General features: G+C 48.2%; 1 protein-coding gene across 1 annotated transcript in view; it reads right to left on the bottom strand.

Moving 5' to 3' along the window:
- Positions 1 to 2,584: 2,584 nt before the first annotated feature.
- The window catches only part of LOC105476530 (plasminogen activator, tissue type), a 32,577-nt gene continuing 19,120 nt past the window's right edge, over positions 2,585 to 16,041 (bottom strand). Inside the window, exons 5-14 of the mRNA XM_011732524.3 lie at positions 15,296 to 15,406; positions 14,789 to 14,963; positions 12,781 to 12,872; positions 10,372 to 10,543; positions 9,591 to 9,676; positions 8,140 to 8,335; positions 7,892 to 8,028; positions 7,576 to 7,716; positions 6,551 to 6,717; positions 2,585 to 3,499 (exon numbers count right to left, since the gene is read on the bottom strand). Coding sequence (XP_011730826.2) covers positions 3,341 to 3,499; positions 6,551 to 6,717; positions 7,576 to 7,716; positions 7,892 to 8,028; positions 8,140 to 8,335; positions 9,591 to 9,676; positions 10,372 to 10,543; positions 12,781 to 12,872; positions 14,789 to 14,963; positions 15,296 to 15,406 — 1,436 coding nt within the window. The 3' untranslated portion in view covers positions 2,585 to 3,340. The remainder of the gene's footprint in view (positions 3,500 to 6,550; positions 6,718 to 7,575; positions 7,717 to 7,891; positions 8,029 to 8,139; positions 8,336 to 9,590; positions 9,677 to 10,371; positions 10,544 to 12,780; positions 12,873 to 14,788; positions 14,964 to 15,295; positions 15,407 to 16,041) is intronic.

Here is a 16,041-nt window from a genome sequence, read left to right as displayed (position 1 = left end):
AGGTGCCCACCACCATGCCCAGCTAAATTTTTTTTTTTTTTTTTTTTTTTGTATTTTTAGTAGAGACAGGGTTTCACTATGTTGGCCAGGCTGGTCTTGAACTCCTGAACTCATGATCTGCCCGCCTCGGCCTCCCAAAGTGCTGGGATTACAGGCATGAGCCCCTGTGCCTGGCAAACTGTTAGAATTTTTAAAAGGAAATTTGACCAGCCTGGCCAACATGACAAAACCCATCTCTACTGAAAAATACAAAAATTAGCCGGGCCTGGTGGCGGGCACCTGTAATCCCAGCTACTCGGGAGGCTGAGGCAGGAGAATCGCTTGAACCCGTGAGGTGGAGGTTGCAGTGAGCCGAGATCGCGTCACTGCACTCCAGCCTGGGCAAAAAGAGTGAGACCCCATCTCAAAATAAAACAAAATAAATAAAAGGAAATTGAATTTCAAATTCAAACTTCCTTCAAGATCCTAAGTACTGAGGATTGCATGAGTCTTTGGCTTTTGAAGTTAAGTGTAACCAAAAGTTTATGCACTTTTTGATAAACAGACATGACTGGGGCTCTGGGAGGGTACAGTGTCACCATCCGAGTTCCTCTAGGTCTTCACCCAGTAGGAAGAGTTGCACAGGTACCTGGAGATCTTGTTCTCCTGGGCTGTTACCATCTGTTTGTTTTATTAACTAGCTGGGAATAATGAGGAGATGATATTTAATTTCCCCTGACACCCGTTCCCGGTAATGATGTGTTGCTCTTTGTGTTTTAGAATTTGCCTCGCTGGGCTGGGGCCCCGTCCCTCAGTCAGGGGCCTCTTCTGAGCAATTGTCTCTATCTAGTCTGTGGTTCCAAGACTGTGTGGGAGGAATGCTCGGGCCTTTTAACCTCCCTTTTCCATCCCCAGGGGCCTCATTGCCTCAGTTCATTTCATTAATCCTGAAGAAGAGCTTGTCCTGCAAAGGGGGAGGGGATGAAATCAGCTGAATTTCTGCCAGAGATTCAGTGGCTGGGGGTTCCTTTGTACTGATCCTCAGTGTTTTTCTTTTTTTTTTTCTTTTCTTTTTTTTTTTTTTTTTAAGACAGAGTCTTGCTCTGTTGCCCAGGCCTTAGTGTAGTGACACAATTTCAGCTCACTGCAACCTCTGCCTCCCAGGCTCGAGTGATTCTCCTGCCTCAGTGTTCCAAGTAGCTGGAGCCACAGGCATGCACCACCGCACCTGGCTAACTTTTGTGTTTTTAGTAGAGTTGGGGTTTCGCCATGTTGGCCAGGCTGGTCTCGAACTCCTGGCCTCAAGTGATCCGCCCACCTCAACCTCCTAAAGTGCTGGAATTATAGGCATGAGCCACCGTTCCTGGCCTCAGACAATGTTTTTCTGAAATGACTGAGATACACATCTGTCTAAAAATTGTAGAACATGCAAGTGAGCAGTCTGAAGTCAAGAAATATGTGACTTAAGTCTCTGTGACCTGCATTTACTTACTGGCCTAGGGACTTCAGCACTTCAGGGATGTCCCCCACTGCCTCCCCCCACCCCAATCAAGCTCTTGGGTGTTAAAGAATCTCTTTCTTTTGTGAGTTTAAAGGTCTTTTCTTCCAAGAACCTCTAAACTGAGCAGTTCTGACAACACCAGAGAGACCACCTTTCTCCTCTCTGAGGAGCTGTGTCAGCATATCCCCAACAGCAGCATTGCAGCATCTGATTTATTCTTGGAACTAGGATGTCAGCGAGAACAAAAGCTGCCAGGCAGCAGCCAGGAATAGGGGTTGCATCTCACGAGTAGAAAGTAATCTAAGAGAAGCAGAATGCAGCCTTACTTAGATAACATACTTGTGTGGACTGGTCTAGGGGTTCTTGCTAATGAGCAGAAAATTAAGACAGAATGGGAAACAGATGGCCCAAATACCAGCTTCTAGGCCGAACCAACAGTTGGGATGTTGCTGTGTTAGCAAGGTCGTGCGAGGTTCTTCCTCCCTATCCCCACAACATTCCTCTCCTGCTGTCTGCTCGCTCACCAGCCACCCTCTGGTTAATTTTCCTAGGGCATGCTTAGTTCCTCACTTCCCTGAGCACAAATCTCCATGGCTGCTGGTTGCCTACAGAATTAAGTCAATTAAGTCCAAAATCAGTTTGGTGTTCAGAGCCCCCATAATCTAAATTCCAGCCTATGTTCCTCTTCCTGAAGTTCACTTCAGACAAGCTCAACTCCTCATTTCTCCCTGTATTCCCCTCTCTTGGTTCTCTAGATACTCACATCTCCATGGAGAGTGCCTTTTCCACACCTGTCCACAGTCCACATCTCACCCAGTTATTTTTTTCCTTAAGATTCCCCAAACCCTCTTGCAACTGAGTTCCACTACAAGTCTGCCATTTTGTGGCCAGCTCCATTGTACCTTAGTACTTCTCTAAATGCCGATCATCCCATCAGACCAAGCATCCCTGTTCCTCCTTTTCCTGTTCCAGAGCACCTAACCTTGTATGTTACAGGTGTTGTGTACATGTTGAACAAGTGAAGCAGAATTCCAAATGATTTTAAAATGTGAACATGAATAAACAGTGGGATACAGCATCTATATCAAAACCATTCCACTCTGATTTTGGAAAAACCGTGAAAAATATATCTGAATTTATTAAGTATAGTATAAAACAGGGTTGTGGCAACAGTAAAAACTAACATGGATTGCTATAAATATGCTAAAGCCTAGTTGTTCAAATGATACAATTCTTTCATGCTACTCTAAAGTTTATAAAGAAAAAGGATTTACACTTTACACTGTACACAAAAGGAATACCTTCCGAGAGCCGGGGAGTGGGTAAAGGGGAAGGAGACTTGATGTCAAGGGTGCTTTTGAGGAACATGACAGGCTGGCCAGCCTGCCCCAACGTTGAGGCCCTGCTGGGCTCTTGTGACTATAAATATACTGTCTGTTTCTAATGCAATCCGTCTTTCCTGAAAGATCTTGTTATGTTTTACTATTGAGACATACTTTTATCTTTGTGGTCCTGTTTCCAAAGCTGCTCACGGTGACAGGTCAGGAGGTTGAGCTTTAGCTGAAAACAGGGTGGCATGGCCACTTTCTGCCCTGGGAGGAGGCATTCCTGGAGAGGCTAGTGTGCATTCATGTCTTCCCATCTGACAGAGCATCCTGCAATCAGACCAACTCCTGAAAACTTCCAAAATGGGAAGTATCTGGGAAAATGCACTCTTCCCTCTCCTATAGGGTCTCCTCCCACTCCTGCGGTGTGGTGGGTCTGGAGATGTCTGTATAGAGAAGCACTCTGCCTTTGCAGTGTCTTCTAAAGAGGAAGAGGCAGGGTCTCATTTGCTTTTGAGGAGTCAGTTGTTCCTGGTCACGGTTGCATGTTGTCTTGAATCCAGTCTAGGTAGTTGGTGACCTTGGTGTACACACCTGGGACATCCTTCTGTCCACAGCCCAGGCCCCAGCTGATGATGCCCACCAAAGTCATGCGGCCACCATTCAGACACACCAGGGGGCCTCCCGAATCACCCTGCAAAGGAGATAGCAGGTTTAGTGTTTGCAAAAAAAAGCAGACTATCTGGAGAAAGTATGTGCAGCATGAACATTGTATTCTTCAAAATACAGCAAGCCCTTCAATAATATTCCATTCAATGTCATTTCATTATAACATTGACAAGAAAAAAAAAATCAATTCCTGTCTGGGGACACTGTCTGCCTGGGTTTTGTCCGGGTATCCTGGTTTCCTTCCACATCCCAAAGCTTGCACGTTAGGCCGACTGAGGATGTGTCTACATGGGCCCAGTCTGAGTGAGTGTGGGTGTCAGTGGCTGTGTAATAGGTTGGTGGCATCTGTCCAGGGCTGGTCCTGCCTGGTACCCTGAGCTGCCAGATGGCTCTGGCCACCCCCACCTGAGACCCTGAATTCAAATAAGCAGGTTGGAAAATGAATGAATGAATACAAAGTGTTATAAAGTAAAAACCTGTCTGGTCTATGATAAATACACGAATGAATGATGATAAACTGTGAGGTGTGGAGGCAGTCAGGGAGCCTGCCCTATTTGTGATTGTTTTTGAACTTCATGGCAGTAAGGTGTTCCTTACCATTTTTGCTTTGCAAACATTTATTCCCTGAATTAACCCACCACTATTTTGACTGCCATCACTCACTTATTCTCCAAAAATTGGGTGAATAAATACCATTTGTTTTTATTAACTTTTCTTAAATGTTGTATTTATGTCAATATTGAATGTTAGAAGTGTTTTGGGTCTTTAGAAGTTTGCTGATATTTTTATGACTAGAAATATTGCCACAAGAACTTCACTCTTTTTATCTTTTTTTTTTTTTTTTTTTTTTTGAGATGGAGTCTCACTCTGTCACCCACCCAGGCTAGGGTGCAGTGGCGCAATCTCAGCTCATTGTGGCCTCCGCCTCCGGGGTTCAAGCAATTCTCGTGCTTATGGGCATGTGCCACCACACCTGGCTAATTTTTGTGTTTTTAGTGGAGACAGGGTTTCACCATGTTGGTCAGGCTGGTCTCCTTGGTCAGGTGATCTGCCTGCCTCAGCCTCTCAAAGTGCTGGGATTATAGGGATGAGTCACCGCACCTGACCAACTCTTATTTATATCGATTAGCTGATGGTAAAATTGGTTTTGGAATTAGCTGATGGTAAAATTGGTTTTGTTATACGTCATTTCACTTACAGTTGCAGTTTCTAAGAACCTGTTTTTTCCTGGCATGCTGTTAAGTGGAGACTTACTGAAGAGTGGGAAAATTGTATCTCAGTTATCTTGGTCCTCTGGAGGATTAGGCTGTATCTATTCTGGTAGAGTTAATTACTCAAACGTTTCAGGCCTCAAAAACCCTGGCTTGGCTCCACCACCTACTAGCTGAGTGGCCTTAGACTAACCATGGTTTTCTTATCGGTACCATAGAGATAATATTAATACTAACCATAGGGTGGTTATGGCATTCAGTAGAAAAATGCGTGAAAAGCAATGGAAGACATCTAGTAAAAGTCTTGGTAATTGTTAGCTGTTCTTATATTAAAATGATTTGGTTTTGCTTTTAAGCATGCAGATAGATAATGGTTTCACTTTGGTACAACCTTTTTGTTTTTGGAGTGTAAACTGGGTGGTACAGCTGAGGTTTCTGAAGTAACCATTCAAAAAGAAACTAAGTACTGTCAGGGAATCAGAGGGGAAACCGCTGATATGACTGCCTTGCAAAAACAAAGCCCACACATCCTTCAGTGCCAGAGCCTGGCCTCACTTCTCTTTGTATCTCTTCTACTCCCAGCCCCTAAAGAAGAGCTTGGCACACTGCAGACACTGAAATGTCTGAGGAAGATCAATTCCTTGGCTATGTGTAGGTCTTAATACCAGCAGACTGGCCTGTCCTCCCACACCCCCGTATCTGGCTAATCATGAAATATAAGTACTAATTCTGATAAGGATGCCCACACAAAGGACTCCAAATAGTGTGCTTTCCCAGAGTATTAGGGCTGAATGTGAGTTTTGAAAACTTCTTTCTCGCATCATCTAGATCCTGCTTCCCAATAAGTTGCCTTTCTACCTTCTCCTTCTACAAAGCAGACTCCAATTTTCTAGCACCAACAGAGGCAAACACTTCTTTCTTTCTTCTTTTTTTTTTTTTTTTTGAGACCGAGTTTCGCTCTTGTTGCCTAGGCTGGAGTGCAATGGCGCAATCTCGGCTCACTGCAACCTCTGCCTCCTGGATTCAAGTGATTCTCCTGCCTCAGCCTCTTGAGTAGCTGGGATTACAGGCATGTGCCACCACGCCAGGCTAATTTTGTTTTTTTTTTTTTTTTTTTTTTTTTGAGACGGAGTCTGGCTCTGTTGCCCAGGCTGGAGTGCGGTGGCTGGATCTCAGCTCACTGCAAGCCCCGCCTCCCGGGTTCACGCCATTCTCCTGCCTCAGCCTCCCGAGTAGCTGGGAGTACAGGCGCCCGCCACCTCGCCCGGCTAATTTTTTTTTTGTATTTTAGTAGAGATGGGGTTTCACCGTGTTAGCCAGGATGGTCTCGATCTCCTGAACTCGTGATCCGCCCGTCTCGGCCTCCCAAAGTGCTGGGATTACAGGCTTGAGCCACCGCGCCTGGCTAATTTTGTATTTTTATTAGAGATGGGGTTTCTCCATGTTGGTCAGGCTGGTCTCGAACTCCTGACCTCAGGTGATCCGCCCGCCTTAGCCTCCCAAAGTGCTGGGATTACAGGCATGAGCCACCACACCAGGCCGTGGCAAACATTTCTTAATTGTGTGGCTCTCTCCATCACTTCAACAGTCAATCAATTGCCTGGGCTAAAAGGAAATCCTGTACAGGTGGAGTTTCTTGTGCAGATCCTGGGGAAATTTCCTGCAGTTTAAAGTTCTTAGGTTTAGGGGACTTTGATCTTCCTCCAGTTGCTTTATTCTCTGAGGCCCTCATCTAGAATCCCCAGGGGTATCGCTAAGATGAAATCGCTCTGGTGATAACTTTTTTTTCCTTGGTGAAGAACCTGTTGTCCCAGGGGCATTTTCCCCTGGGTTGTGCCCAGCATGGGCGCGCCACTCCTGTTTACCTGGCAGGCGTCGTGCAGGTTCGCCTGGGGCCCGCCGCTCCGAGTGTCTCCAGCACACAGCATGTTGTGGGTGACCGTTCTGTTAAGTAAGTGTTGTGATGTGCAGCGGCTGGATGGGTACAGTCTGACATGAGCCTCCTTCAGCCGCTCCGAATAGAAAGGAGACACTGAAAGGGGAGAACCGTCATATGGTTTTAGGGAAAGTTATTTATAAACCTTTTAGAAAGAGAAAGCCAAATTTTCCAGTAGCTAACATTGATCTAGATTCAACATATATTAGGTCGAATCCTATGACACTGCTGGTATTTTATCGTTTTGACCCACAAAAACAACAGGATTCCGGGACTGAACCCTCAGCCTCTCCCTAGTGGCACTGCTGATGCTTCGGACCAGGCAGGTCCCTATTGTGGGGGACGGGGACAGTCCTGAGCCCTGCAGTGTGCAGCGTCCCTGGCTGCACTCACTGAAGGCTGGTGTTAACCCTCACCCTGAACTGTAACAACCAAAAATGTCTCCAGACCTCGCCAAACGTTTCCTGGGGGACAAAATCACCCCAGCTGACAACCATTTGTTCAATGGTATCTCATTTAACCCTCCTAATCTAATTAGGGAGATAGTTCTGTCTCCACTTTACCAATGAGGAAACTGAGGCTGGGAACAGTTCAAAATAAAAGTCCATGTCCACGGTCACATAGTTCAGCAAGTGGGATTTGAAATCAGGTCTATGCAACTCCAGCTTCCCAGAACCCACACGCTTAGCTACTGTACTCCACTTCCTACTCAACCTTCCCAACACCTGCAGCACTTTGAGGTCTTCAGACTGTTGTGTTCTTTCCTGGCCTGCAGTGTCCCTGTGAGGCAGGGGCAGCAGAGACAGACCCCCACTTCACAGGGAGACAGGGGACTGGCATCAGTGCCTGACCTGGACTGGAACCTCACTCTCCTGACCCCATTTTCCTCTGGTGGACCGCAGCCTCCCCTGCTGTCCTGCAGACAGGATGGGGCCGAGACATCCTTCCACTTACAGGCCTCATGTTTGCCGTAGCCGGAGAGCTCACACTCAGTCCAGTCCGGCAGCTGCAGGTCCGCCGGGGGGAGGCACACAGTGCGGACCACGCTGCTCTCCTGTGCACAGTGGGACGAATCTGATTTCAGCTGCAGTAGCGCTGGGAGAGAGAAAGGAGGAGTGAGCGGGCGTGAGGGCCACGTCCCTGGGAGGGGAGAAACACGCAGGAGGGACGGGCTGGAGGAGGAGGCCCGTGCATGTAAACACAGGTGAGTGCATGTGGGTGTGTTGTGTGATCTGAGTGTGAACTGGAGCCGGGAACGACGAGCTCTTACCAATGTCATTGTCGTAAGTGTCATCATCGAATTCCTTATGGACAATGTATTTTTCTACTTCAAACTTCTGCTCTTCCTCACCAGGGACCACCCGGTATGTTCTGCCCAAGATCACCGTCAGGTGGTGGGGTGGAAACCTGGTGGAGAAACAGCCTTAGAATGCTATTTTTGCTGTGGGATTTCCCCTAAAGGGCTTGGTTTCTAGGCCTTAGAGGATGGAAAAACCAGCTAGGTTTCCGAGCCCCTACCTCTCCTGGAAGCAGTGGGCGGCGGAGAGAATCCAGCAGGAGCTGATGAGTATGCCCCCGCACAGGAACCGCTCTCCCGGCAACCTCCTGTGCTTGGCAAAGATGGCAGCCTGCCAGGGGTGGGAGGCGATGTCGGCGAAGAGCCCTCCTTTGATGCGAAACTGAGGCTGGCTGTACTGTCTCAGGCCGCAGGTGGCTTCGGAGGAAAGGATGAGGAAGCTGTCAGACCCACAGGCTTCCTGCATGTGTGTAGGTAGAGGGAGGGGGCCATCTGCGTGGCTGTAAAACCACAACTTTCACTTGGTGGGATCAGCATGCCAAGTGTTGTCCATACATTCTCTTTAGTTCTCACAGCAATGAGTTTCAGGAGGCGGAGACTCCTTTTTTTTTGCCCAAGGTTGCAGTGGCACCCGGATTAGTTCCCAAGTATGTTTGACTCCAAAACTGGGGATCTGCCATCCTTCATTTCTTCTAATGTTTTCCTACAGCCATTTCCTGGCCTAAGAAATAAAGGATTGCAGCTTCCTTCTGAGGAATGCCTGCTCACTTCTTTTCCATCTGCCCAACCTTACCCATGCTTCAAGGCCCATGTGCAATCCTGCCTCCTCGCAAAGCTTTCCTGACGTCCCCGCCCGCTCAGCTCTGAGGAGCTTAGGGGCACGGACCACTGCGGACTCATACTAATGCCCTTGGGTGTGAGTTAGCTGGTGGTCTGTGTCTCATCGTCCCAATTAGACTTGTGTTCCTTGGGGAACATGGTTGATCTGTGTGTTCACAGGAGCTGATTAATAACCTACTCACCAGCCATTTCCAAACTAAAGTTTCATTTTGTAGCAATATGCACCAACTTGAATCTCGTATCTCTCACCCACGTCGTGAGCCAGCTCCCCTGTGTGAACTAGGTCAGCAGGAAACGCGGGAGAGCTCACAGTGGAAGTACATGCCTTGGGGTCAGAGGGCATGAGGGCAGGCCCTGGCTTTACCTCCCGGCGCCCAGCAAGCTTGGGCAGGCCACCTGGCGTCTGGGAGACTGCTTCCTACTCAGTGAACTGGAGGTGGGAAGACCACCTCCACCACGCTATTGGACGAATGTGGTGAAGGCACTTTATTATCTAAGGAGCCATGCATGCGAGGCCTCCTCCTCATTCCCCATTACTCTCAGCATCACCAATAGAGGCGTCTAGAGAGAGTGGGGTAGAGCCTACTGACTTCTCAGAGAGGTTGCTGTGTTCTTTTCTTTCTTCTCGCCACTCCCCACCACCCCCATGCATGGGACATGGACACCTGTCCACCCACCATGGCTTCAGTCATGGAAGCCCCCTCCCCACCCAGCCTGGAAGTCTGGTAGGCACACAATCTGCACCGGACAGCCATGGAGGCCTAGAAAGTGGCGAGGAGATGGTGAAGAAGGGAAACCAGGTGCAGGGAGGTGGCCGGGGCCCAGTCCTTACAGCAGGAGGGCACATCACAGTACTCCCATGTCAGCCTGCGGTTCTTCAGCACGTGGCACCAGGGCTTGGCGTCCCCATCAGGATTCCTAAATGATAAGGGAGTTTAACGTTTCCTTTTTATCTTCTTATTTTTTAATTTTTACAGAGATGGGGTCTTGCCATGTTGCCCAGGTTGGTCTTGAACTCGTGGGCTCAAGTGATCCTCCTGCCTCAACCTCCCAAAGTGCTGGGATTACAGGCGTACACCACCAGACCAGGTCAGGAGTTTAAGGTTTGCAATCCCATTTTCAGTCACATCACAGGCCATGTAAGAGTAGGAGACTCAGTAAACCGATGAAAACCACTGAGCTGGGAGGGAGGACGCTGAGTTCATCTTGACTTTGTGGCACACCCCCACCCTAGGAGAACTTCTCTTTAACTTTGTTATGCAATCAGTAATGCCGTGTTCTAATCTCATAGGGTTGTTGGGCAGAACTGTGTGAGCTGTCCTGTTATGGAACTCTTACAAATCGTTGGAATAAAGATGTCATGAGAACAACTGAGGACTAAATGGTTACAGGCCAGGACCCTTAACTTGGGATTTGGGTTGGAAAACTGGCAGACCTTCCTTTTCACAATAAGTGTTATTCTAGCAAGTGAAGAGGTTGGACTAGATAGTATTGATGGGTGTTTCCCACATACTGGGTCTGTCATGTAACTTGAGGCATTGAATCTTCCCCCATCTCACACCCTAATCCCACGTTCTGCCAAAACCTGAACCCCCCGCCCCTGTGCTACCTACCGGCAGTAATTATGTTTGCCCAGGCCCAGTGCCTGGGCATTGGGGTTCTGTGCTGTGTAAACCTTGCCTATCAGCATCATGGAATTCCACGGGAGGCAGGAGGCACCCGATGCGGTGAGGCTGTGGGTGCCACGGTAGGCTAACCCATTCCCAAGGTAGCAGTCACTGTTTCCTAGAAGAAAAGAATTCTCAAACTGAAACAAAAATAAATTCTGAAGCATGCAAGTCGGGGCTGGGGCTTGAAGAAGAGCTGCCGGCCGGGGAAGCTGGAGGCCACTAGCCTGGCACTGAGAAGAGTGTAACACCTCACACTTCCCCTTTTGTTGCCCAGGCTGGAGTGTAATGTGCGATCTCGGCTCACTGCAACTGCCACCTCCTGGGTTCAAGCGATTCTCCTAACTCAGCCTCCCAAGTAGGTGGGGTTACAGGCATGCACCACCATGCTAGGCTAATTTTGTATTTTTAGTTGAGATGGGGTTTCACCATGTTGGTCAGGCTGGTCTTGAACTCCTGACCTCAGGTGATCCGCCTGCCTCAGCCTCCCAAAGTGCTAGGATTACAGGTGTGAGCCACCGCGCCCAGCCTGAGCCTTTTTCCCCTTCTTTGAGTCCTTTTACTTAGAGATGGCAGGGGGGTTTCATCTCCACCGGAAGTGGCTCCCTAGATTGCTGTGTTGAGAGACAGACTGGGGGCATCTTCAGGTTCAGCAGGAAGGCTGCTGCGTTCCATGAGTGGGGACTGTTTCTGGAGCTGCTTTGAAAGCTGGTAGGGGTTTCCTTGTGTACACTTAACAGGCTGCGGTGAACCAAGGTGCTTCAGTAGGGCTGGGGTGGGAGTTATTTCTCAGACTGTGTCTGCCAGTGTCCTGAGGATCTGATGATGGGCTTGGGAAGGAGGAGGGGATGAGCCGTAGAGTGCTGCCTGTTTTCATCTATTTCCCCCATTTTTCCATTTTTTTCTCCCCACCTGAAACTGACAAAGCGTACTTCTATACATAAATACCATAAATGGAAGGGATTTTCAAGATTATCTAGATCTGCAAGTCCTCATTTAGACCAGATCATGGGGGATGGGGAGGATGCTTTAGAGTCACCATAAAGTCTTCAGAGTCACAGGCATCACCTGTGGACCTGGGTGCTGAATGCACATAGCTGATGCGTGTTTATATATATCATGTACAAATTTAATATATGTGTGTTTTATATATATATATATATATATATATATATATATATATATACACACACACACACATATTTATGTATTTATTTTGAGACAGGATCCCACTGTCACCCAGGCTGGAGTGCAGTGGCACAATCATTGCTCACCACGGCCTCAATCTCCCGGGCTCAAGCGATCCTCCCACCTCAGGCTCCCAAGCAGCTGGGACCATCGGCATGTGCCACCACACCTTACTAATTTTTGTATTTTTTGTAGAGATGGAGTCTCACTTTGTTGCCCAGGCTGGTCTCAAACTCCTGGGCTCAAGCAGTTCTCCCACCTCAGCCTCCCAAAGTGCTGGGATTATAGACATGAGCCACTGTGCCTGCCCTAAAAATATTTAGAACTTAAAAAAATATCTTTCATAGTGCTGTGATAAATAATGTAATGATTTGTAAAAGCACCACTGAATTCATAGTACCTTTCTGTAACTTAGGATTTTTTTCTTTCTTTTTTTTTTTATTTGAAACAGTTTTTTTATTCCATCGCCCAGGTTGGAGTGCAGTGACATCATCTTGGCTCACTGAAACCTCCACCTCCCAGGTTCAAGCAATTCTCCTGCCTCAGCCTCCTGAGTAGCTGGGACTACAGGCGCCCGCCACCACACCCAGCTAAGTTTTGTATTTTTAGTAGATACACAGTTTCATCATGTTGGCCAGGCTGGTCTCAAACTCCTGACCTCAGGTTATCCACCCGCCTTAGCCTTCCAAAGTGCTGGGATTACAGGCATAAGCCACTGTGCCTGGCCTTGTAACTTAATATTTTCTTTGTTCAATTTTGGAAGTTTGGTTTTTTTGTTTGTTTGTTTGTTTGTTTGTTTTTGCATTAAAAGGTTTGAGAGGGAGCAAAAGAGAGAGAAAGGCCCATTCACCCATTAATCAAAAAAGGGAGAATCTTCATTCATTCTCAAAAGGACTGAAAACCACTGATTCAGCCCCATCCTCTCCTCCATAGTGGAGGAAACTGAGGGTCAGAGTGTGAGGAGATCAGCTCCAGGTCAGACAAATAGCCAGTCAGAGGCCAAGCCCAGGCACAGACCTAAGTCCTGTCTTTCTTCCCTCTGCAACCAAAATGACTCACTCCTGGCCTCCCCTTTCTCCCCTCAGGTGCAGGAGGGCTGTTGGCCTGTCCTCCCAGACTCTCCTCCCCCAGGGACGCTCAGGGAAAGGCGGGATGGTTGCCACTTACCCTCAGAGCAGGCGGGGGTGCTGCAGAACTCTGAACTGTACTTCCCCGCCTTAAAGACGTAGCACCAGGGCTTTGAGTCTCGGTCTGGGTTTCTGAAAAATCAGCCAAGGGAAGGGCCAGGGTAGGTCAAAGGTGAAGCCTCTCCTCTAGGACCCAAGGTTTGGTATCCTTTTCTGGAGGAATGGGGAGTGCTTTTTTTTTTCTTTTTTTTGAGACAGAGTCTCGCTCTTTCTCCCAGGCTGGAGTGCAGCAGCGCATCTCTGCTCACCGCAACCTCTGCTTCCTGGGTTTGGGCATTTCTCCAGCCTCAGCTTCCTGAGTAGCTGGGATTACAGGCGTCCACCACTATGCCTGGCTAATTTTTATATTTTTAGTAGAGATGAGGTTTCACCGTGTTGGCCAGGCTGGTCTTGAACTCCTGACCTCAGGCGATCCACCTGCCTCGGCCTCCCAAAGTGCTGGGATTACAGGCATGAGCCACTGCGCCCAGCCAGGAGTGCATTTTTGGTTATACACTGGTAGTTGTATCATGTTAGGCAGGAGTATGATTTTGTTCCTGTGTTTACTTGGCGGTGAAGTATGGTTTAAGGAGTTGCATGTGGGTGCCAAGTTGACAAGGCGTGGACTGGAATAGTCTTATGTGTCAACTTGGCCAGGCTGTGGCACCCAGTCAGTTAATCAAACATTCATCTAGGAGTTGTGAAAGTGTTTTATAGATGTGGTTAGTACCTACAGCCGGCTGACTTTAGAAAAGGAAATTGTCCTAGATAATGTAGTTGGGCCTCATCCAATTACTTAAAGGCCTTAAGAGCAAATATGAGGTTTCCTGAATAAGAAATTCTGCCTTAAGACAGCAGCCTTAGCTCCTGCCTGCATTTCCAGCCTGGCTTACCTACATGTTTCAGACTTCCCAGCCCCCACGATCCTGTCAGCCAGTTCCTTAACATAAATGTCTTTCTATCTGGTGTGAAAGGAAAACAAATCTGGGGACCCCAGCGTCAGTGAGCCAAGGGAAATGTCAAGCCAGGAACTATGGCTAACCTGCCTCTCATTTTATTCCTCAATAAGGTAGTTGCAAAGGTTTTTTTCGTTTTTTTTTTTTTTTAATTCCCTACAAGGAAATTCCTTGTGGGCCTGAAGATCTTTACCCTAAAACAGTTCTGTTGACTTTCACCTTGGCATTGTCAGTGGATAGCTGATCTTCCCAGGTGCAGGACAGAAAGTCATCCCTCTGCCTACCTGAGACAAATGCATATTTGATTGCTTCCTCTGCCCTATTGTTTATGTAAAAATGCAGATCAACTGAGCCAGACTCAATTGTGTGTTCAGTGAAAAACTGATCAAGGACTCAGAATACAGCCTTTTGTCTCTTACCTACCTATGGCCTGGAAGCCCGTGCTTCAAGTTATCCCACCTTTCCAGACCAAACGGATGTACACCTCACACATGCTGATTGATGTCTCATGACTCCCTAAAATGTCTAAAGGCAAGCTGTGCCCTGACCACCTTGGGCACATGTCCTCAGGACCTCCTGAGGCTGTGTCACAGGGGTGTCCTTAACCTTGGCAAAATCAACTTTCTAAATTGATTGAGACCTGTCTCAGATACTTTGGGTTCACACACACTCTCTCTCTCTTTCTCTCTCTCCTATCTCTCTATCATCTATCTGTCCGTCATCTATCTATCTGTCATCTATCATCTTACATCTACTATCTATCATCTATGTGTCTATCATCTATCTAATCTATCATCTATCAATCATCTATTATCTATCAATGTATCACCTATCATCTGTCTATCATCTATCATCTATCCATCTATCATCTATTTATCATCTGTCCATCCATCCATCCATCCATCCATCCATCCATCCATCCATCCATCCATCGATCCATCTATCCTATATTGGTTATGTTTCTTGGGAGAACCCTGACAGATCTGACAGAATCTTTCCCCAGCCATAGCAGCTTCTTGCGGGGGGAAACCCTCCTGGGGGATGTGCCCTCACCTGCAGTAGTTGTGGTTCCCCAAGCCCAGCCTGATGGCGTCAGGCCTGCGCCCGCTGTAGGGCTTCTGGGCCAGCGCGCTGCTGTTCCAGTTGGTGCACTCGGCGCCGCTCTCTGCTGTGCTCCATGTGCCTCTGTAGCTGATGCCCTGGTCCTCGTAGCACGTGGCCCTGGTATCTGATGGAAAGCAGGGCACGGATGCCTCACATGGGAATCCCCTTTCATTCAGCCCTCAGGAGGCTCCCCTCTCTGCCCTGTCATCCCCCAGGCCTGACGCAGGCTGGCTGGGAAGCCATAGGCTGGGCGGTGAGGGTGCCAGCCTGGATCCAGGTTCACACCTGGGCTCTGCCTGCTGCCTGGCACTGTGCTTCCCGACCCATGGCAGAAGCGCCTGTGCTGTCCCTGGCCCCCACCCTTGGCCCTGCCATCCGCACCCTACCTTTCCTTCCTGTGGGGGAGAACTGGGGAGGTGGGATTTCAGCTCCTCTCACATGCTCCCACCTACTCACCTATTTCACAGTGCTTCCCAGCAAATCCTTCAGGGCACTGGCACACGAAATCTGAGAAGTACAGGGCCTGCTGGCAGGTGCCGCCATTGAAACACCTTGGCTCGCTGCAACCTGTTGAGTATAAACAAGCCCCTAATGACAGCCTCCCTCTGTGTGCTCACGCCATGGTTCCAGGAGCCCTGTCTACCACAATCCACACACACTCAAGTCCCGCAGTGTGCAACACACTCCAAATACTGTTCCGCAGCCTACAAATACTGTTTTCATCCTGCCTTTGGTTGAAAAAAATCCATGCATAAGTGGACCCTGCAGGTCAGACAAGTGTTGTTCAAGGGTCCCCTGTACTTTCAAAGCAGCTCCAAGGATGATGTGAGTTAAAATATTAAGAATGTGCTCTACGTGCCAGGCACTGTTGTACAGTCTACAAAAATTAGCTAATTTAATCCTCACAGCAAACCATGAAGTGTGTACTGTTATTCCTGCCTCTTTACAGCTGAGGAAACTGAGGCAATTGGGCATTTGCCCAAGGTCACTTGGTCTTGCTCCCTTTTCCGCTTATACCTTCACCTTTGCCTAAGGCCGAACAGGCCTGGAGGCTCCTTTTGAAGATTTGAACTTGCTGGGGACCATGAAGGACAGGGCTCATGAGACTGGACCCCTGAACTCGAAGCCTCAGCTTAAAGTCGATTTGTACTGGGCTTTTCTGTGTTTTTGTTTTTGTTTGTGTTGTGTTGTTTTGTTTTGTT

The sequence above is a fragment of the Macaca nemestrina genome, chromosome 8 (assembly GCF_043159975.1).
Source record: "Macaca nemestrina isolate mMacNem1 chromosome 8, mMacNem.hap1, whole genome shotgun sequence".
Lineage (NCBI taxonomy): Eukaryota > Metazoa > Chordata > Mammalia > Primates > Cercopithecidae > Macaca > Macaca nemestrina.
The sequence above is the reverse complement of the archived record's forward strand: the minus strand, read 5'-3'. Positions and strand labels throughout refer to the sequence as shown.